General features: G+C 44.4%; 1 protein-coding gene across 1 annotated transcript in view; it reads left to right on the plus strand.

Moving 5' to 3' along the window:
• AGL (amylo-alpha-1, 6-glucosidase, 4-alpha-glucanotransferase) overlaps positions 1–17,324 on the plus strand; it is a 112,996-nt gene that overhangs the window by 14,863 nt on the left and 80,809 nt on the right. Inside the window, exons 5-8 of the mRNA XM_029617465.1 lie at positions 514–717; positions 11,225–11,406; positions 12,989–13,100; positions 16,512–16,638. Of these exons, the coding sequence (XP_029473325.1) occupies positions 514–717; positions 11,225–11,406; positions 12,989–13,100; positions 16,512–16,638 (625 nt within the window). The remainder of the gene's footprint in view (positions 1–513; positions 718–11,224; positions 11,407–12,988; positions 13,101–16,511; positions 16,639–17,324) is intronic.

The raw sequence follows: 17,324 nt of genomic DNA on the forward strand, positions 1-17,324 counted from the left end.
CAGCGTCAGTAAGATGCTGGAATTTCAGCTCTGTAGTCAGGACTCGTGGTATATAATGCAATTATAGGGGCTAACTAGGATTAAGAGGTCTGTTTCTTAAGTCTTCTTTTAAGGGTCTTGGTTTTATATTATTCCAATTGAATGCCAGAGCACGTTGGCGTGACCAGTAAAGTCCCAGTTAAGATGAGGATATGGCACCCTTTTCATTTCTCCTTCAGTAAATGTCTTGTACAGAGTGTCACGTCATCAGAGAAAGATTAGCAAAGACAAAGGTTACTGTTAGACAAGTTTATTTGTTTTTGGGTTTTTTTTAATGTTGATTAATGGATTTGGATAAAGAATTAGAAACATTCATTCTGGGCTTTATTTTACTGTGGCTGAAGGATGGTTGAAACCCTCTCTTCACTTCCTGGTGCTCTTTCCTAGAAGGTGGCTAGAAATCTGCGTGGTGATGCTTTTGTTGGTCTCTCTCTCGCTTGCTGAAGGACTTAGTCTCTTGAATTCATTTTGCAGGTTACAACATGATTCATTTCACCCCACTGCAGACTCTTGGCCTCTCTAGGTCATGCTATTCACTGGCGGATCAATTAGAACTGAACCCAGATTTCTCAAGACCGCAGAAGAAGTACGGCTGGAACGATGTGGCAAAACTGGTGGAAAAACTGAAAAAGGAATGGAACATGCTGTGCATAACAGACGTGGTCTATAATCATACTGGTAGGTGGCACTTGAGCTTTTGACAGCAATGGGATCCTTCTAAACGAAAGGATAATTTAATCGGTTTGTAAGGTGGTTTTTGGTGTTCTGATTTCTTTCCAGCTAGTACATTGAAGGGACAGAAAGTTTATGGAAAGGGTTTTAGGTTTCTTTAGTTGTTTTAAATTAGGTTTGTGCCTTCACTCGGGCACTTCCTAGGGAAAGAAAGACGCTTTTCACCAAAAACTGCAGGAATAACCTTTTGAAGGATAAACTAGTCAGTTTTCAGCTGTATGTGTGTTCAGTTACAAGCTTAACCTGCTTTTTGTATGCACTGGGAATTCCTGTGGGGACTGCACTCCCGAGGGAGTTCGGCCAACAGCAACAACCAAAAAATTCTGCATACTTTTGCCAAAATAAAACAATTTGATTGCTGTCTGAGTGATACTTTTTCTGTACAGCATTTTTTTTTTAAATTATTACTGAAAAATACAAACTTTTGAATGTGTGCAGAATTCCCCAGGAGTGCTGTTCATCATTTTGACCACCGGTTACTGATTAAATGTAAAGCTCTAAGCTTGGCATTTAAGGCCGGGTATGACACGGGAGCCACCTCTTTGGCTGAGAAGTTGATCTCTTGCATTCCTCCTCGCTCATTTCACTTGGCTATAGTCCCTTTTTTAAAATGGTTCCAGGTCATTGGAATAAGTTACTGTGAGCTTTGCACTTTATAGACTGACCTTATGTTCTCTAGACCTTTAACAACCGTTTTCTATTTTCTGCTGTTTGATGTTTATTGATATAGTTTGATTTTTGTGTCTTGTTGACTGTTCTAATGATGTACTGTAACCTGCCCAGACCAATCCTGGAAGGACAGGATAATTGTAAGGCCCAGTTCCCCCAGCATTTGCTGTCTCTTGCTTCCACTGCCTCGACCACACCAGCTCTCACCCCTCCTTACAGCATTGAACCCCCCCCCCCCCCCCCCTCCCAGTGCTCAGTCCCACAGCTGCCTCCCTCCCCCACCAGGCTTGTTTTTCTTCTCCCAACTCTTTCACCCTTCTCTTCCCCCCTCCCCCCCTGCTCTTAGTATCTGCGGTAAGCCTTCCGTGGGTTTTTGCATGTGGTGGTATGTGCGTTTTCCCATGCTAATCTTATGCATGTATGTAATGTGTTCCGCGTGGAAAAAATACATGCACAAAGTGGCTCAAAAAGCCGCAGCTGGTTTAGTGCAAGTCCATGCTAATGCCATGCAAAGGAGGGAATTAACTATTCACGGGCAAAGCAGAGAGCCTTGCTGCTGTTAATGTGGGTTTTTTAGTGCCCGAGTCAGAGCAGGAGTTACATTTTAAGAAAGGTCGGAGAGGGTATAGGCACTTGTCAGAAATGCTGGAGGCTCTCTGCTTTGCTAACCCTGGCTTCACTTTTACCTCGTATGTCACTGCGTTGTAAAACGTGCAGTCGCAGCTGTACCCTTGAACGGATAACTCCCGACGCAGTCAGCAACAGATCATGAAGGGGTTAGATATTGCTTTACCCAGCTTCAGTCCCGACCACTAATTTCTTCATTGTCTTATAAAAGAAGACTTTCAACCAAGAATCAGTCATGGGTCACCACATTAATGCTGGTTTATGAGTGGTTTATTACATAGGGCCTTCAGCGCATGTTGTATTGCACATGTCTGCGCAGAGATTTGTATTGCACGGATTTTCTGCGCGTACCTCACTTGCGTGCCATTCCCTTATTACATCCTGCAGAGGCTCCTGATTTTGCTGCCAGCGCTGTAAAATTGCGCCAATTTCATCATGGATCTTAATACATCGGCCTGATTGAGCTCTGTGCAGATAACGATATATGCATAAGTGTTGTTGGTAAAGCACCTGTCATAAAGGTTTTGTGTGTGTGTGTTTTATCCGGGTATATTTAGAGGCAGACTTATGCACATAATTCCTACTGAATATCCAGATAAAGTTTCATGCATAACTTTAATGGATAACTTACTTGCTCAACAGCTCTTTGAATATTGACCTTATTGCGTTTTAAATAACAAAAAAAAAAATTTTAGGTTCCAGGATAACCACCTGGAAAGGAGTTACGAGTTGCTGTCGAAGTTTCAACTTCTGTCTTATGAATAGGCGCTCTTTTCCGGCTTAGCTTGGGGGGTGGGGCAAGGGCTAGGCAGGGCATATTGGCGGTGGGATAGAGGGAGCCCGATTCAGCTTTAGCACCTGGAGTATTTTGGGTGGGGAGGCACTGCCACCCTATTTCCCAAATTACACATATGGTTTAAAACGTTTTCTTACTTGAATGCTAAGAACTGGGAGCAGGAAGACTAGGGCATATGCTCTTGAGTTGGTCACTCTGGAGTTCTGAGCCAAAATGGCTTGCTCCTGTTCCTATGCCAAGGTTATAATAAAATGTTCTGGTAATAGTTCTTTTAAGCTTTATTCACTTAATATTTTTTCACCCATAGGCATGGAATGGGTTAAAGGGGGGTAGGAGCAGCAAAAAAAGGGAAGGTTTTTTGGGTGGGTTGTTTTTTTTTTGGTGTTCTTTTTTTTAAAGGCCTGGTCAGCCATTCCCATGTCTCAGAAACCAAAGTCTCTGCTTATTGTCAGAAGGGCGGGGCACATCACATTTGGGAGAAAACAGCAAAAGTGAAAGGCTTTTTTGCAGGTAGGCAAGTGTTACCTACATAATCCTGCACAGGTTAGGGTAGGAAGCAGGGGTGGATTGGCCTATCGGGGAATCGGGCATCCCCCGGTGGGCTGGTTGCTCTGGTCATGTGGTCTGCCGAGCGCGGCTGCGACAGAGCCGCGCTTGGCAGACCACTGGTTATCTTCTGGGCCGGCCTGGCCGGAAATTCCCCTGGCCTATCTTTACCCAGAATGCATCCCTGGTAGGAAGGCGTTTTCCCGGCCAGATGTCATTCCATCCAGCTGAGATGTATCCTTAGCAGGGGAGTCAGAATAAGAGGCCCAGCTGTTTCTGCCACCACTTTCAATCTTGCTATCCGTCATTTTGATGATCCAGTAGCAAAAGGGAAAGTGTACTTTGGCATCAATAGTGTTTTAGAGGTCCACGTTTTTATTTTTTATTTTTTTTTATTTGCTGTTTTTATCAGTATTGGCAAATAATTTGTGCAACTTGGTGGTGCATGCTGGGAGAGGATTCTGTAAAATGTGTCCAGTGATGGAAGATTCCCTTGCTTGCTAATTTCCTCAGTCATATGCTTGCCTGCTTCACCAGCAGAAAAAAGCAGACATTTGTTTCAAAGATATTTCAAATAGTTGATTCTTTTACTTAAAAGATATTGATTTTCTGGCATGGGTATTAGCAAGATGCAATGCAAGAAAGAGTATTTAATTTTACAGGCAGTTGAAAACTTCAGACAGAAGAGGTGATGCTGCCTTGTGCTTGCCTCTCCCACGCTGGTTGCTTTTAATTTGTATTCTGGCTGGGTTCCATGCAGTAAAGGTCAAACCTTCAATGGAAAATACATCTTGGATTCCATTACCAAACTCTAAAAATGCTTGAGAGATGTCATGTCATCGGGCAGTTGCAAGGGAGACCTGGCTTTTCCTGTGGAGAGCAGCGACAGCTCTCCCCTCTTTATCTCTCACACCGCCCTTTAACCCTTTCCTTGGTCTCGTTCTCTTTCCTGGAAGACACGGCTGGTGTGAAGCACAGTGCTGGAAAAGTCCATGCCATTTCCATGGCAGCACCGGCAGCACTACCACTACTACTATTGCAATGGTTTATGTAGTGCCACAAGACGTGCGTTGTGCATGGCAGAGAGCCTCTGCCTCCTGGCGCTTACAGTCGATTCAGATCACATGGAAATGGTTAAATCAAGGACACAATAAAGGAGAACCAAGGCTTAAAACAGCATCAAAGAAGTGGGACCTTTTTTTTGTTTGTTTTTAGGTGGTATTTGAATCCAGTAAGAGCAGGAGCTTGACACACCTGATCAGGAAGGCTGTCCAGGCATTTGGTGCTGGGAGGTGGAACACGCAGAGCCAAGATTTGACAATGAAGGAGAAGGAAAGAGAGTTGCATCTGTCTGGATTTTGTGGAGAAGATCGTAATCTGTTTAGAGTGACCTGGTTATTATAAGCGGACTATAAATGTTTTTAAATAAATAAAAAGAGCAGTTGGCCCAGGGTGGGAGGGAGGGGTGTGCGGGAGATGAGAGGTAATGAGTGTGCTTGGAGAAGAGTACAAGAAATTTGGCTCCCCATTCACTTCTGCATACAGTTAAATGTACCAAGATTGGGCATCCATATGGCAGATGAAATTTAATGTGGACAAGTGCAAGGTGTTGCATATAGTGAAAAATAACACTTGCTGTAGTTACACAATGTTATGTTCCATATTAGGAGCTACCACCCAGGAAAGAGATCTAGGCATCATAGTGAATAATACTTTAAAATCGTCGGCTCAGTGTGCTGCAGCAGTCAAAAGCAAACAGAATGTTAGGAATTATTAGGAAGGGAATGGTTAATAAAACGGAAAATGTCATAATGCCTCTGTATCGCTCCATGGTGAGACCGCACCTTGAATACTGTGTACAATTCTGGTCGCCGTATCTCAAGAAAGATATAGTTGCGATGGAGAAGGTACAGAGAAGAGCAACCAAAATGATAAAGAGGATGGAACAGCTCCCCTATGAGGAAAGACTGAAGAGGTTAGGGCTGTTCAGCTTGGAGAAGAGACGGCTGAGGGGGGATATGATAGAGGTCTTTAAGATCATGAGAGGTCTTGAACAAGTAGATGTGACTCGGTTATTTACACTTTCGAATAATAGAAGGACTAGGGGGCATTCCATGAAGTTAGCAAGTAGCACATTTAAGACTAATCAGAGAAAATTCTTTTTCACTCAACGCACAATAAAGCCCTGGAATTTGTTGCCAGAGGATGTGGTTAGTGCAGTTAGTGTAGCTGGGTTCAAAAAAGGTTTGGATAAGTTCTTGGAGGAGAAGTCCATTAACGGCTATTAATCAAGTTTACTTAGGGAATAGCTACTGCTATTAATTGCATCAGTAGCATGGGATCCTCTTAGTATCTGGGTAATTGCCAGGTTCTTGTGACCTGATTTGGCTTCTGTTGGAAACAGGATGTTGGGCTTGAATGGACCCTTGGTCTGACCCAGCATGGCAATTTCTTATGTTCTTAGAGCAATGTTGGAGTTGCATCAGAAGTCTCAGGCTTAGTGATTAAGGGGAGTAAGCGCTGCATCAGCAAGTTACCCCCATGTTTATTTGTTCCCAAACCGTAAAAGTTGGGGCCCTTGTTGGTTGCTGTCTGAATCCAATTCTCCTTTTCTCACTGCCGTTGAAGCAAAGAGCAATGATGGAGTTGCATTAACAGTTTCAAGGCTTAATTGTTAAGGGTAGCAACTGCCACACCAGAAAGTTACCCCCATGCGCTCTTTTCTTTATTTCCAACCTTTACCTTTAGGGATCCACAGTGTTTATCTCATGCCTCTTTGAATTCCTTGACTGTTTTCATCTTCAGTACCTCTTCCAGAAGGGCATTCCAGACATTCACCACCCTCTCCATGAAGAAATATTTCCTGACATTGGTTCTGAGTCATCTTCCCTGGAGTTTCATTTTGTGATCCCTAGTTCTATTGATTTCTTTCCAACAGAAAAGGTTTGACGATTGTGCATCATTAAAACCTTTCAGATACCTGAAGATCTATATCATATCTCCCCTGCATCTCCTTTCTTCCATGGTGTTCATATTCATATTCTTCAATCTCTCGTCATAAGTCTTCCAATGCTGACCCCTCACCATTTTGGTTGCTCTTCTTTGGACTGCCTCTATCCTGACTTTATCCTTTTTGAGGTACGGGCACCAGTATTGAATGCAATACTCCAGGTGAGGCATCACCAAGGATCGGTACAAGGGCATTAACACATCTTTGTTTCTTACTGGTTATTCCTCTCTCTATGCAGCCCAGCATTCTTCTGGCTTTAGCTATAGCCTTTCACATTGCTTCGCCATCTTCACATCATCAGACACTTATTACACCAAAATCCCTCTCCCAGTCTGTGCATATTAGTCTTTCACCACCCATCACATAAAGCTCTTTTGGATTGCCGCACCATAGATACATGACTCTGCACTTCTTGATATTAAAACCCAGCTGTCAAATCTTTGACCATCTTCAAGTTTTCTTACATCACTTTTCATTCTCTCTACTCCTTCAGATGTGTCCACTCTTTTGTAGATCTTAGTATCATCCACAAATAGACAAACTTTACCTTCTATCCCTTCTGCCAGGTCGCTCACAAAGATATTGAACAGAATTGGTCCCAAAACCAATCCCTGTGGCACTCCACTTAACACCGTTCTTTCTTCAGAGTAGGTTCCATTTACCATTTCACACTATTTCCTGTCAGTCAACCAGTTTGTAATTCATGCCACCACCTTGGTGCTCACTCCCAAACTTCTCATTTTGTTCACGTGTCTCCTATGTGGGACCATATCAAAAGCTTTACTAAAATCCAAGTAAATTACATCAAGTGCTCTTCCCTGATACAATTCTCTAGTCCCCCAATTAAAAAAATCAATCAGATTTGTCTAACAGGACCTTCCCTGGTGAATCCATGCTGGCTCGGGTCGAACAACCCACCGGATTGTAGATAGATCATTATCCTTTCCTTCAGCAGAGTCTCCATTAATTTTCCCACCACCGAGGTGAGGCTAACCGACCTGTAGTTTCCAGCCTCCTCTCTGCTCCCACTCCTGTGAAGCGGTACCACCACCGCTCTTCTCCAGTCACTCGGCACCACTCCCGTTTCCAGGGATCTATTGAACAGGTTCTTCAATGGACCCGCAAGCATATCTCTGAGCTCCCTCAGTATCCTGGGATGAACCTCATCAAGCCCCATGGCTTTGTCCACTTTCAGCTTTCCTAGCTCTTCCCATACATTCTCTTCTATAAAAGGAGGTATACCTACTCCACCCCCATTCAGTCTTGTCAACTAGCGATGGTTCTTCTCCAGAGTCTTCTTTACTGAACACCGAACTGAAATATTTAATATTTTGGCCATTTCTTCGTCTCTCTCCACACATTGATCTTTCTTACCTTTTAATTTCATTATACCACTTCGGACCTTTCTCCTTTCACTGATATCTGAAAAATTTTTTGTCATCTCACTTTACTTCTTTGGCAATCCTTTCTTCTGCCTGACTTTTTGCTTTCTCGATTTCTTTCTTTTTCTCCCTCAGTTTCACCAGATATTCTTCCCTGTGTTCCTCTTTTTGGGATCCTTTATATTTCTTGAAGAGTCAAAGGTCCCATTTCTCTCCTAGGGACCCGCCAGCCGACCTGAGCAATTCAGAGAACGGCAGCACAGTGAGGGAGACAGGACCAGGGCTTCCTAGGGGTAGTCACCCTGCTGGAGGCGATTGCATCCCTCATTCCTCCCCATCTTCCCTCCAGCCAGTGGAGAGGGGACCTTATGGTGACCACGCAGCCAGCCATCCAGGCGGTTTCACCCCTGTGGGAACAGGGTGGTTTTCAGCTGGGGAAGCCCAACTGTGCAACTACCCTGTCTTTCTGTACAGTTCACCATGAGAATAGGATGCTGTGCCTTGGCCATGTTGTGATAATGGTGGGACATCCAGGAGGCAATGTTGGACAAGCAGGCTAAGATTTGGGAGCATTCTGGTACAGAGTGGTACATCTGGGAGTCATCTGCATAAAAATAATACTGAAAGCTATGAGAGGAATCAGAGTAGATTACGAGAGTTTCCAGGACAGAGCACCAAGGCACACCAGTTGATAATGAGATAGCAATGGAGAAGGAGCCGCCAGAGGAAAGTGCGATGGGAAAGGCAAAAAGAGCATCAGGACAGAGAAGAGTCTCAAAGTCCAATTGCAGGGCTTCAAAAGTAGCAGAAAGGTCAAGGAGGATAAGGATCAAGTAAAGGCCCCTTGGCCATAAAGAAGTCACTGGAAACTTTTGGCAAGGGATGGAGAGGTGGAAATCCAAATTGGAGTGGCTCAGGAATAGCTTGCAATTCAAAAGTCAATGCAGCAAAGGTTAAACACCACATTCCAGTATGGTGCTTTGTTACACACAAACTCTTGGCCACATACTGGAAGCGGTGATTTTATAGGTTTCTGCTCCGAGGACTGGGCACCACCATGCAGAGGGATCTGGGTTCAGTTCCTAGCTGAGGTCTTCTGCTCTTTGGTTCGGTCAGGGCTGTTCATAGTCCCTGGGAGGAGAGAGACACAGCTATCATGCAGTTAGGACCCAAGATTGCAAGCTTCCGGAAGGAGCCCTGCTACATGGCCCCCACCCAAGGACCGTCCCTACATCAATTGGGCTAATGTAAGTAGATAGGGGCTATAAAACAGGGAACATATCTCTGGGGAGATGCAAATGGAGCCAATCCCAGCTCTAGTTATGAATGAGTTGGATCCCAAGGGAGCAGGAGGAAACTGCAGAGGATTACTATGTAAAACATCCTTTCTGTATTTATTGATCAAAGTGCAGAAGTTAGGATTTAATTTTTTAGGCAAAAACTGGGCAAACAAAAATACAAAAAGCCTGCAAGGTGTGTTGTGCAATTTTCAGGCTGGTTCTCTTTAGCCCAAGGAACTAATTTCCTGCAAAGGCAGGAAAGGAAACAGCCCACAGAAAAATTGTGCGAGTGGAATCTTAGGAAAATGGCATTAAGGTGCTAAATTTGAGAATCAGGCCAAAACGCCAGCGGGCTTTCTTTTGTGCAGAGTTTGTTTTTTTTCTTGCAGGAGTTTGTTTTTTGTGGCATTTTTTTCCCTTACCAGAAATTGCAGGAAGATTTAAATCCATGGTAAAATTCGGTGCCATTTCAAAACTGTACAGACACATTGTCACTGGCAGCCGGGCTTTATTTCCGAGGATGCGTGCAGGTACTGAGGCCTGTCATCTCTTTCCACCACCTGTGTGATTTGCCCCGCATCCTGTATGCGAGCACTGGCACCATTTTTCCAGAAAGGCACCGCTGTTTGGCAGCGCGGAGAAAATAATCCAGCAGATTGGATGGACCCTGCTGGTCTTTAGCTGCAGTCATCTGCTTTGTTACTGTTACTTGCTAGTGTGTGTGTACTTTTTTCCTTGAGCTGATTTTTCCCGAAACTTAAATCTGACCCCAAATATTCTTTGTGCATTGGTTGAAAATAAGACAACACAATTTAAGAATGAAAAAAACTGAAGCTGGCAAGCAAAGTAGGTAGATGCAAGTAAGCACTGCTGCTTTTCTGTTGGCTGGCATGAGGGGGTAGAGGCAGAGGAACAGAGGATCGGACAGTGGTGGGTGGGGAGCCAGCAGGGGGGGGGGGGGCTCTGAAGTACAGCAGCTGGGAGAAAAGGGTGGTTCTCAGGCGTGGAGGGGGCACAGCAAACCTCCTCCTACCTTCATCGTAGCCAAAAGCAGAGAAACATGCTCCCATTCCCTGGTTATCTGTATGCACATTGCGTGAATTGTTAGCAAGCCAATCAAGTGACGGTGTTGGTGCCATGTTGCTAAGAACATAAGAACATGCCATACTGGTTCAGACCAAGGGTCCATGAAGCCCAGCATCCTGTTTCCAACAGTGGCCAATCCAGGCCATAACAACCTGGCAAGTACCCAAAAACTAAGGGGTAGATTTTCAAAGGGTTACGCGCGTAACCCCCCGAAAACCTTCCCTTGCACACGTCGAGCCTATTTTGCATAGGCTCGGCGGCACGCTTATGTCCTGGGGCTTTCCAAAAGGGGCGGGGTGGCGGTCCGGGGTCGTGGTGGCAGTCCGGGGGCGGTCCTGAGTGCTCCAGCACAGCAGCCTGGTACAGCAGCTGGCTGGCGTGTGCAAGTTACGCCTGCCGCAGGCGTAATGCCTAAAAAAAAAGGTAGGGGGGGAATTTAGTTAGGGCTGGGGGGTGGGTTAGATAGGGGAAGGGAGGGAAAGGTGGGGGGGGGGGATTTAAAAAAAAAAAAGTTCCCTCCAAGGCCGCTCCGATTTCGGAGCGGCCTTGGATGGGATGGATGGGGAAAGCCATCGGGGCTCCCCTTGGGCTCGGCGTGCGCAAGGTGTACAAGTGTGCACCCCTTTGCGCGCGCCAACCCCAGATTTTATAACTTGCACGCGGCAGCACACACGTTATAAAATCGGGTAAACATTTATGCGCACAAATGTATTCTGCGCGCGTAACATTTAAAATCTGCCCCTAAGTCTGTTCCATGCTACTGATGCCAGTAATATCAGTGGCTATTTTCTAAGTCAGCCTGATTAATAGCAGGTAATGGACTTCTCCTCCAAGAACTTATCCAAATCTTTTTTAAACACAGCTATACTAACTGCACTGACCATATTGGCAAGTCCAGTCACTCATGCAACCATGTTGGTGTCTGTATCATCCACTTGGATAACTACTATGAAGTTGGTAAAGAAATAAGGGCAATATCAAAGATATTAATTGCTAAAGAAACCATTATGAGTTTGTCAAGAGCACAGTTAAATAACATCTTTTATTTTTGCTCTAGCTGCTAACAGTAAATGGATCCAGGAGCATCCAGAATGTGCCTACAATTTGGTGAACTCCCCTCATCTTAAAGCAGCCTGGGTGCTGGACAGGGCGCTCTGGCATTTGACCTGTGACGTGGCCAGTGGGAAGTACAAAGAGAGAGGCCTGCCGCCCCTGATTGAGAACGAGCAGCAGCTGAATGTGAGTGCAGGCCATGGGGAAATCTTCAGCGCGTAGAAATGTGAGCTCCGCAGAACTAACACGGCACTCGGCAGCTAGGAGGAGGGATGGAAGAATAAACACCTGAAGCATGGGGGATGGAAAAGCATGGAAAAGAAAAGAGGCAAATTTCCTTCTAGAAAATAGCACTGAAACTCCAAGCCCTCAGCCGCATCTCACTCGTTCCCCCCCCCCCCCCCCCTCCTTTCCATTCTGGTATTTATAAACGGCCCCTGCTGTACTGCAATCGTCCTTCAGGCCACTGCATTGAAACAGCAGGGACGTGCTAGTTGAAGGGCGAGAGATTGACAGCCGACAAGGGGAAGCTTTAGAAAAAACTGGCGCCTGGAGGAGAACAGGGCAGGATAGCTGCAGGACAGATCTGCCAGCCTGAAAACGAGCTGGACTCCCAATCTGGCCATCCTGCGAGGGTTTGTCTATAAGATCCCTGCTATGGATTAGCTGAGGTGCATTCTGCATCTGTTAATGATTATTAGAAACAAGACCCTGTTTCAACCAGTCGAAAACCTTTCAGAATTACTGACGCAGGCTTTTAGCCTAGTTTATTGCAGGGAAAGTGGCCTTATGAAATCATCATGTCTGGGTCCCTCGCTCAATAATTTACCAACCATCAAGCCAATTTCATTCAGATTTCTGCCACAGGTGGTAGAGCACCCCTTGACCCTGGGCTCACCTTCATGCTCCCATGGCACTTAGACACCTTCCTCTTTGTCTTTCCTATAGTGAACTGGGCCAGTTCAGTTCATTTGTAAGCTTAGGGAGATCAGACCCCCTTTGTGATGTCATTTGAGCATTTTGAAAGCTGCCCTGCCATTGGCTAGCAGTTATAAACATATGCAAATTTCTGTATAAAAAAGGAAACTATATCATGAAATATTCATGCATCTCCCTGATTTCTTTGGGGAGTGGAGTTTACCCCAAAATGTTTTCAAATGCTTAAAAATGATGCTTATTCTGTTTTGGCGGTGGTAGAATGTTCTAGTTGGCACACCCTGGTGGTTCCAGGTTATTATCTAAAAGCAGCTATCAGTGTACATTCATGTTGCATGATAGGTTCCTCGATGTTTTTCAAAGCCTTCACCCGATTTAGAATGGGTTGGCTGAAAGTTGTCGCCTTCCACCCGGTGAAAGGTCTGCACGGGGTTCCCCAGAGTGCGTCCTTTTTAGCCAGGTTAAAAGGAGACGATGCAGAGGGAGGGTAGTAAAGCAGCACGTGTACCTGGCATGCATGTGTGCCATTTTGCTCGCCGATCCCCTGCCACCCACACAAACAGGAGATGCAGAGTCTGCAGACGCTGGCAAATCTCACCTACCTGGGGATGGTTGTCCTTTCGAAAATCACGACAGTGCAAGTGGGATAAAAGTGCCTGAGCAACATTGCTAACCCCACCAGCTTTTCAGAATCCCCTCTCCCCCCCCCCCCCCCCACCACGAGGTAGAATTTAACTGGAAGGTACGTTTATAGCTTGATTAGTGTAAAACAAAAATAATGATGCATAAAATAAAAAGGAGTACATTTTCCCTGATATTTTTTCTTCTGCAGTGTATTCGTGGAGTCATGTGGGAGGACGTTTATCCCAAAATAAAACTCTGGGAATTCTATCAAGTGGATGTTTCCAAAGCCGTCAGTCAGTTCAGAAATCTTCTTGCAAAAGGTAAAAGATGGGTGGAGTGGGGCTCTTTGTAGTAGCAGAGAAATTCTGAAAGCAGTATTTTGGAGCTTAGACACCAGGCCATGACTGCTGACCCACTGAAAGTCTTAGAATGCCTCTCTCGTGGTGGAAATTTGTAATCAAACTTCAGTGGCGTACGTACCATAAAGGACCATATGATACTGTCTGCATTTTCATTGCTTCTCTGCTTGACCTTTGGATCCCAGCTTGCCTGTTGTCTGGGGAGAGCACACCCTTCCCAGAACGTCTGGGTATTCCTCCATGTAAATCAGGATCACCTGGACTGAAATGCTCAGTTGCTCAAGGACCTTGTATAGCGGCGAAGCTATTCAGGGTCAGGGCGGTCTAGGACGATGGTTCTAAACCTTTTTAATGTTGGCATCATCACTTCCCACCATCCATTGGCTTTACCATCTTCCCTATCCCCAGCAGGAGGTATTGGACAAGCTGCACTCCTTATCTGCTGCTGCTTCCTCCTTGGCTGGTAGTCCTGTGAAGCTGACCAGTCCTGTGCAGTTTTGATTTCAGAGTGAAGCAGCAGGTAAGGGGCACTGCTCGCTGACTCCGCCTACTGGCAGGAGGGAGTGATGTTGGGAGAGAGGGGGAGGGGAAGCGAGCAATGAAGACTGCTGGCGGCAGCAGCACCTATAAGCCACTCCCATCTTGTCTTTGTTCAGGGTTCTCCTGAAACCATCGGTCTAGGATAATGCTCCAGGCCTGTTATATTTTCTGTAGTGTTGTATCTAAATTCCTAAGATTCTCCTGTTTTGTATTGCTACAGAAACCAGCAGAAGTTATCTGTCCTTGTTGGGTGCAGTTGTAATGGAGAAAACTGTTGCACAACTGGTGAAAGAAGTTTGTTTCACTGAGTTAATTTTCTGTCAGTAAAACAAATGATTCTGTCAGCAGTGGGTATCATTTTCTGCCTTTTGGGATGCTGTGGTTTGCTTATGTAGGTAGAATGTCTTTGTGGGAGAGGAATTTCAAGAAGCCTCTCTTAAACCCATGGACCGGATATGGATATGCATGGCAGGAGGCAATAGCAATATGATTTTTAAAACTGTCCCCTTTTTCAAGATTTGTGTTCCAGGTAGCCATATTGGACCTGGAGAGCACTGGATTCTTTGTAGCTGATGTAACTTTTTATGAGAAGAATCCAAAAATGTTACAGCACTTGAGCTAACAACACCAGATTATTCAAGGTTTTGTCACTTTAATATACAATCCAGCTAATGTGGAAGGAGCCATTTTGTTTGACAACATCATTAATGGCATTGAATTTCAGTACTGGCCCTTTGAAATAGAAATGTTTTACTTCTCAGCATCTCTTATTTTGCTGTATTCGGACTGTAAATGTCAGACCTGTATAGTAAGTAATGCATTCACTGGATTTATACTGAAGTGTAACTATTTCAGTGAGATCATTAGACACGGATTGGCTCTCGCCATGGTAGCTGGATCCAATATTGATGTGTTTCATACAATGCTTAGAGTGGAAAATAACTTCAGTTTGATTACAAGAACATAAGTGCCATGCTGGGTCAGACTGATGGTCTGTCGAGCCCAGCAGCCTATCTGCAGCAGGGGTCAGTTCAGGTCGCCTGGAAGAACCCGGCATATCCTGATCGGAAAGTCCCATTCCCTATTTGTCATGCCCAAAAAATGGAAGCAGAGATACCCAGGTCTGTCTGGCTGCTAATTGTTTATGGATCTGTCCATCCAGAAACTCGTCCACACCTTTTTTTTGAAACTCCAATTACTAACCTTGACCACATCCCCTGGCAACAAATTCCACAGCTTGATTGTGCATTGAATGAAAAGAAATTCCTTCTCTGATTTGTTTTCAAGCTACTGCCCGTTCGTGTCATGCAGTGTCACCTGGGTTTAGTTCTGTTTGAAGGGGTAAATGTCCGTTCCCTGTTTACCTGTTGCTCCTGACTTGTGATTTTATAAAACTCCATCTTATCCCGTCTCTGAGCTGACGAGCCCTAACCTGTTCAGCCTCTCTTCGTAGGGGAGTTCTTCCATCCCCTCGATCATTTTTGTTGGCTCCTGCCCCCTGTACCCTTTTGAGTTCTGCTATAGCTTTTCTGAGACGCGGCGACCAGAACCGCACACAGTACTCAAGGTGCGGGGGCACCCTTGAGCAATACAGAATGCATTATATTTTCTGTTTTTATTCTCCATTCCTTTTCAAAGAATTCCTAACGCTCTGTTTGCTTTTGTGAGTGCTGTCGCACACTGAACCGAGGATTTCAACATAACAGCCATGGTGTCTCCAGGGTCCTTCACCTCATATGGAACCCAGTATTGTGATAGGGGGCAATGATCAAAGGTTTTTACGTGGCTAAATGCGTGTTTTCCTGCATGAAAACATGTTTTGAAAACTCTCTTCACTCCCCTCCCTTTTTGTATGCAGGTGAAAGGATGCGTTCTGTACATTTAACCTGCAAGAAAAGAGAGACAGAGTTGTGCCAGGGGAGTGAAAGTACACACAGAGATTTTATGAGGTCTTGGGCAGGGTTATCATACATACGTGTGTGAGAGAACATGTCAAGGATTTTTCAGAATCCATTTGCTCTGGTCAGCAACTGTATCTGTGCCATATAAAGTCTTCACACCCTTGTACATTTATTTTTTTTTTTTTTTGCATTCAGCTGCCTTAAAAAACAAAATACAGATGAAAATGCATTCAATTAGGAGTTTGCTTCGCTGATCTGCGCAACATACTGTACACGTTCATTGTGAAAGAATAATTTATAAAATTTTCCAAAAGCAATTAAGGAAAAAAACAATCAGAAAGCTTTGATTGCTTAGGTCTTCACAGAATGTGAAAAACGTACAGGGGTGTGAAAACTTTTACAAGGTGCTGTATAAAGGTACCTGTTTGTTAGCTTGCACTAAGTAATGTTGCACTTCATCGTTTTTTGCAGTTTGTTTATATTGTATTTATAATAGCCATATACATTTTTATATAAGCTAAACCCTTCCTCCTCCTATACATTTTTTTATGAAATTAAATTGTTAGTCAGTAGACCCCATTGAGATTAATAAGACCTATTGACTAACCACAAGCATTTATTGCAAGTTGATATAGTCCCCATTAGTTTATAAATTAATGATAGCATAGCATGTCACTTTGGAATTTGCAGTGTTTATCAGTTGTTTCTTTTTTTTTTTTTATTTAACAGTTCAAATAATAATTTGCATGGAACTTTAAAGATTTGATAGCCTATAGTTCACATATTGTCAAGCGCTAATCTGTAGGTGACTTCTCACAAACTGTGTACTGGAGAAGAAGGAAAATAGCTCTCTTCATGTTAAATCCTTGAATGTCATATACATTTTGTGTACTTAAATGTGCATGGGCTGTCTTTTTTTTTTATCTGTCAGATGATAGGAAAGCAGTAGCCAAAGCTGACCCCAAGCAGCCTCTGAAGATCATTCAAGATCCTGACTTTAAACGCTTTGGCTGCACTGTGGATATGAACACTGCTCTTGCCACGTTCATCCCACACAGGTACGCTGCACTCTGTCAGTGAGGGATTCTGAAGGGCAGTTACAACGTCAGTGACTTTATAGGGGAGAGATTCTGGCAGGGGTTAGTGAGCTTAATCTGATTATATAGTGGCAACCACCCCTCCCATCCTAAAACAACCAAAAAAAGGACTGTTTACTTTCCTGCAGTCCTCTGTGGAGTTCTGATATTAATCCCAGTGAACTGCACCCTCTTTCAGGCCGATACAATAAAATTCGCGGGCCACTCTCCTGTTCGTGCAATTCACTAAAAAAAAAAAAATACTCAAATTAGGGCCCGCGGTAAAAATAGGCACTAGGGACACTAGCGCGTCCCTAGCGCCTCTTTTTTGACAGGAGCGGCGGCTGTCAGCAAGTTTGACAGCCGACGCTCAATTTTGCCGGCGTCTGTTCTCAAACCCGCTCACAGCCACGGGTTCAGAAACTGGACGCCGGCAAAATTGAGCATCCAGTTTTCAAGCCGCGGGCAGATTTTAAAAATATTTTTTATTTTTTTTAAATTATTTTTAACTTTCCCGGTGCTGGCAGAAATTAACGCCTACCTTTGGGTAGGCGCTAATTTCTTAAAGTAAAATGTGCGGCTTGCACATTTTACTTTCTGAATCGCGCAGGAATAACAAATAGGGCCATCAATATGCATTTGCATGTTGCGGGCGCTATTAGTTTCAG

This window comes from Rhinatrema bivittatum, chromosome 10, assembly GCF_901001135.1.
Source record: "Rhinatrema bivittatum chromosome 10, aRhiBiv1.1, whole genome shotgun sequence".
Lineage (NCBI taxonomy): Eukaryota > Metazoa > Chordata > Amphibia > Gymnophiona > Rhinatrematidae > Rhinatrema > Rhinatrema bivittatum.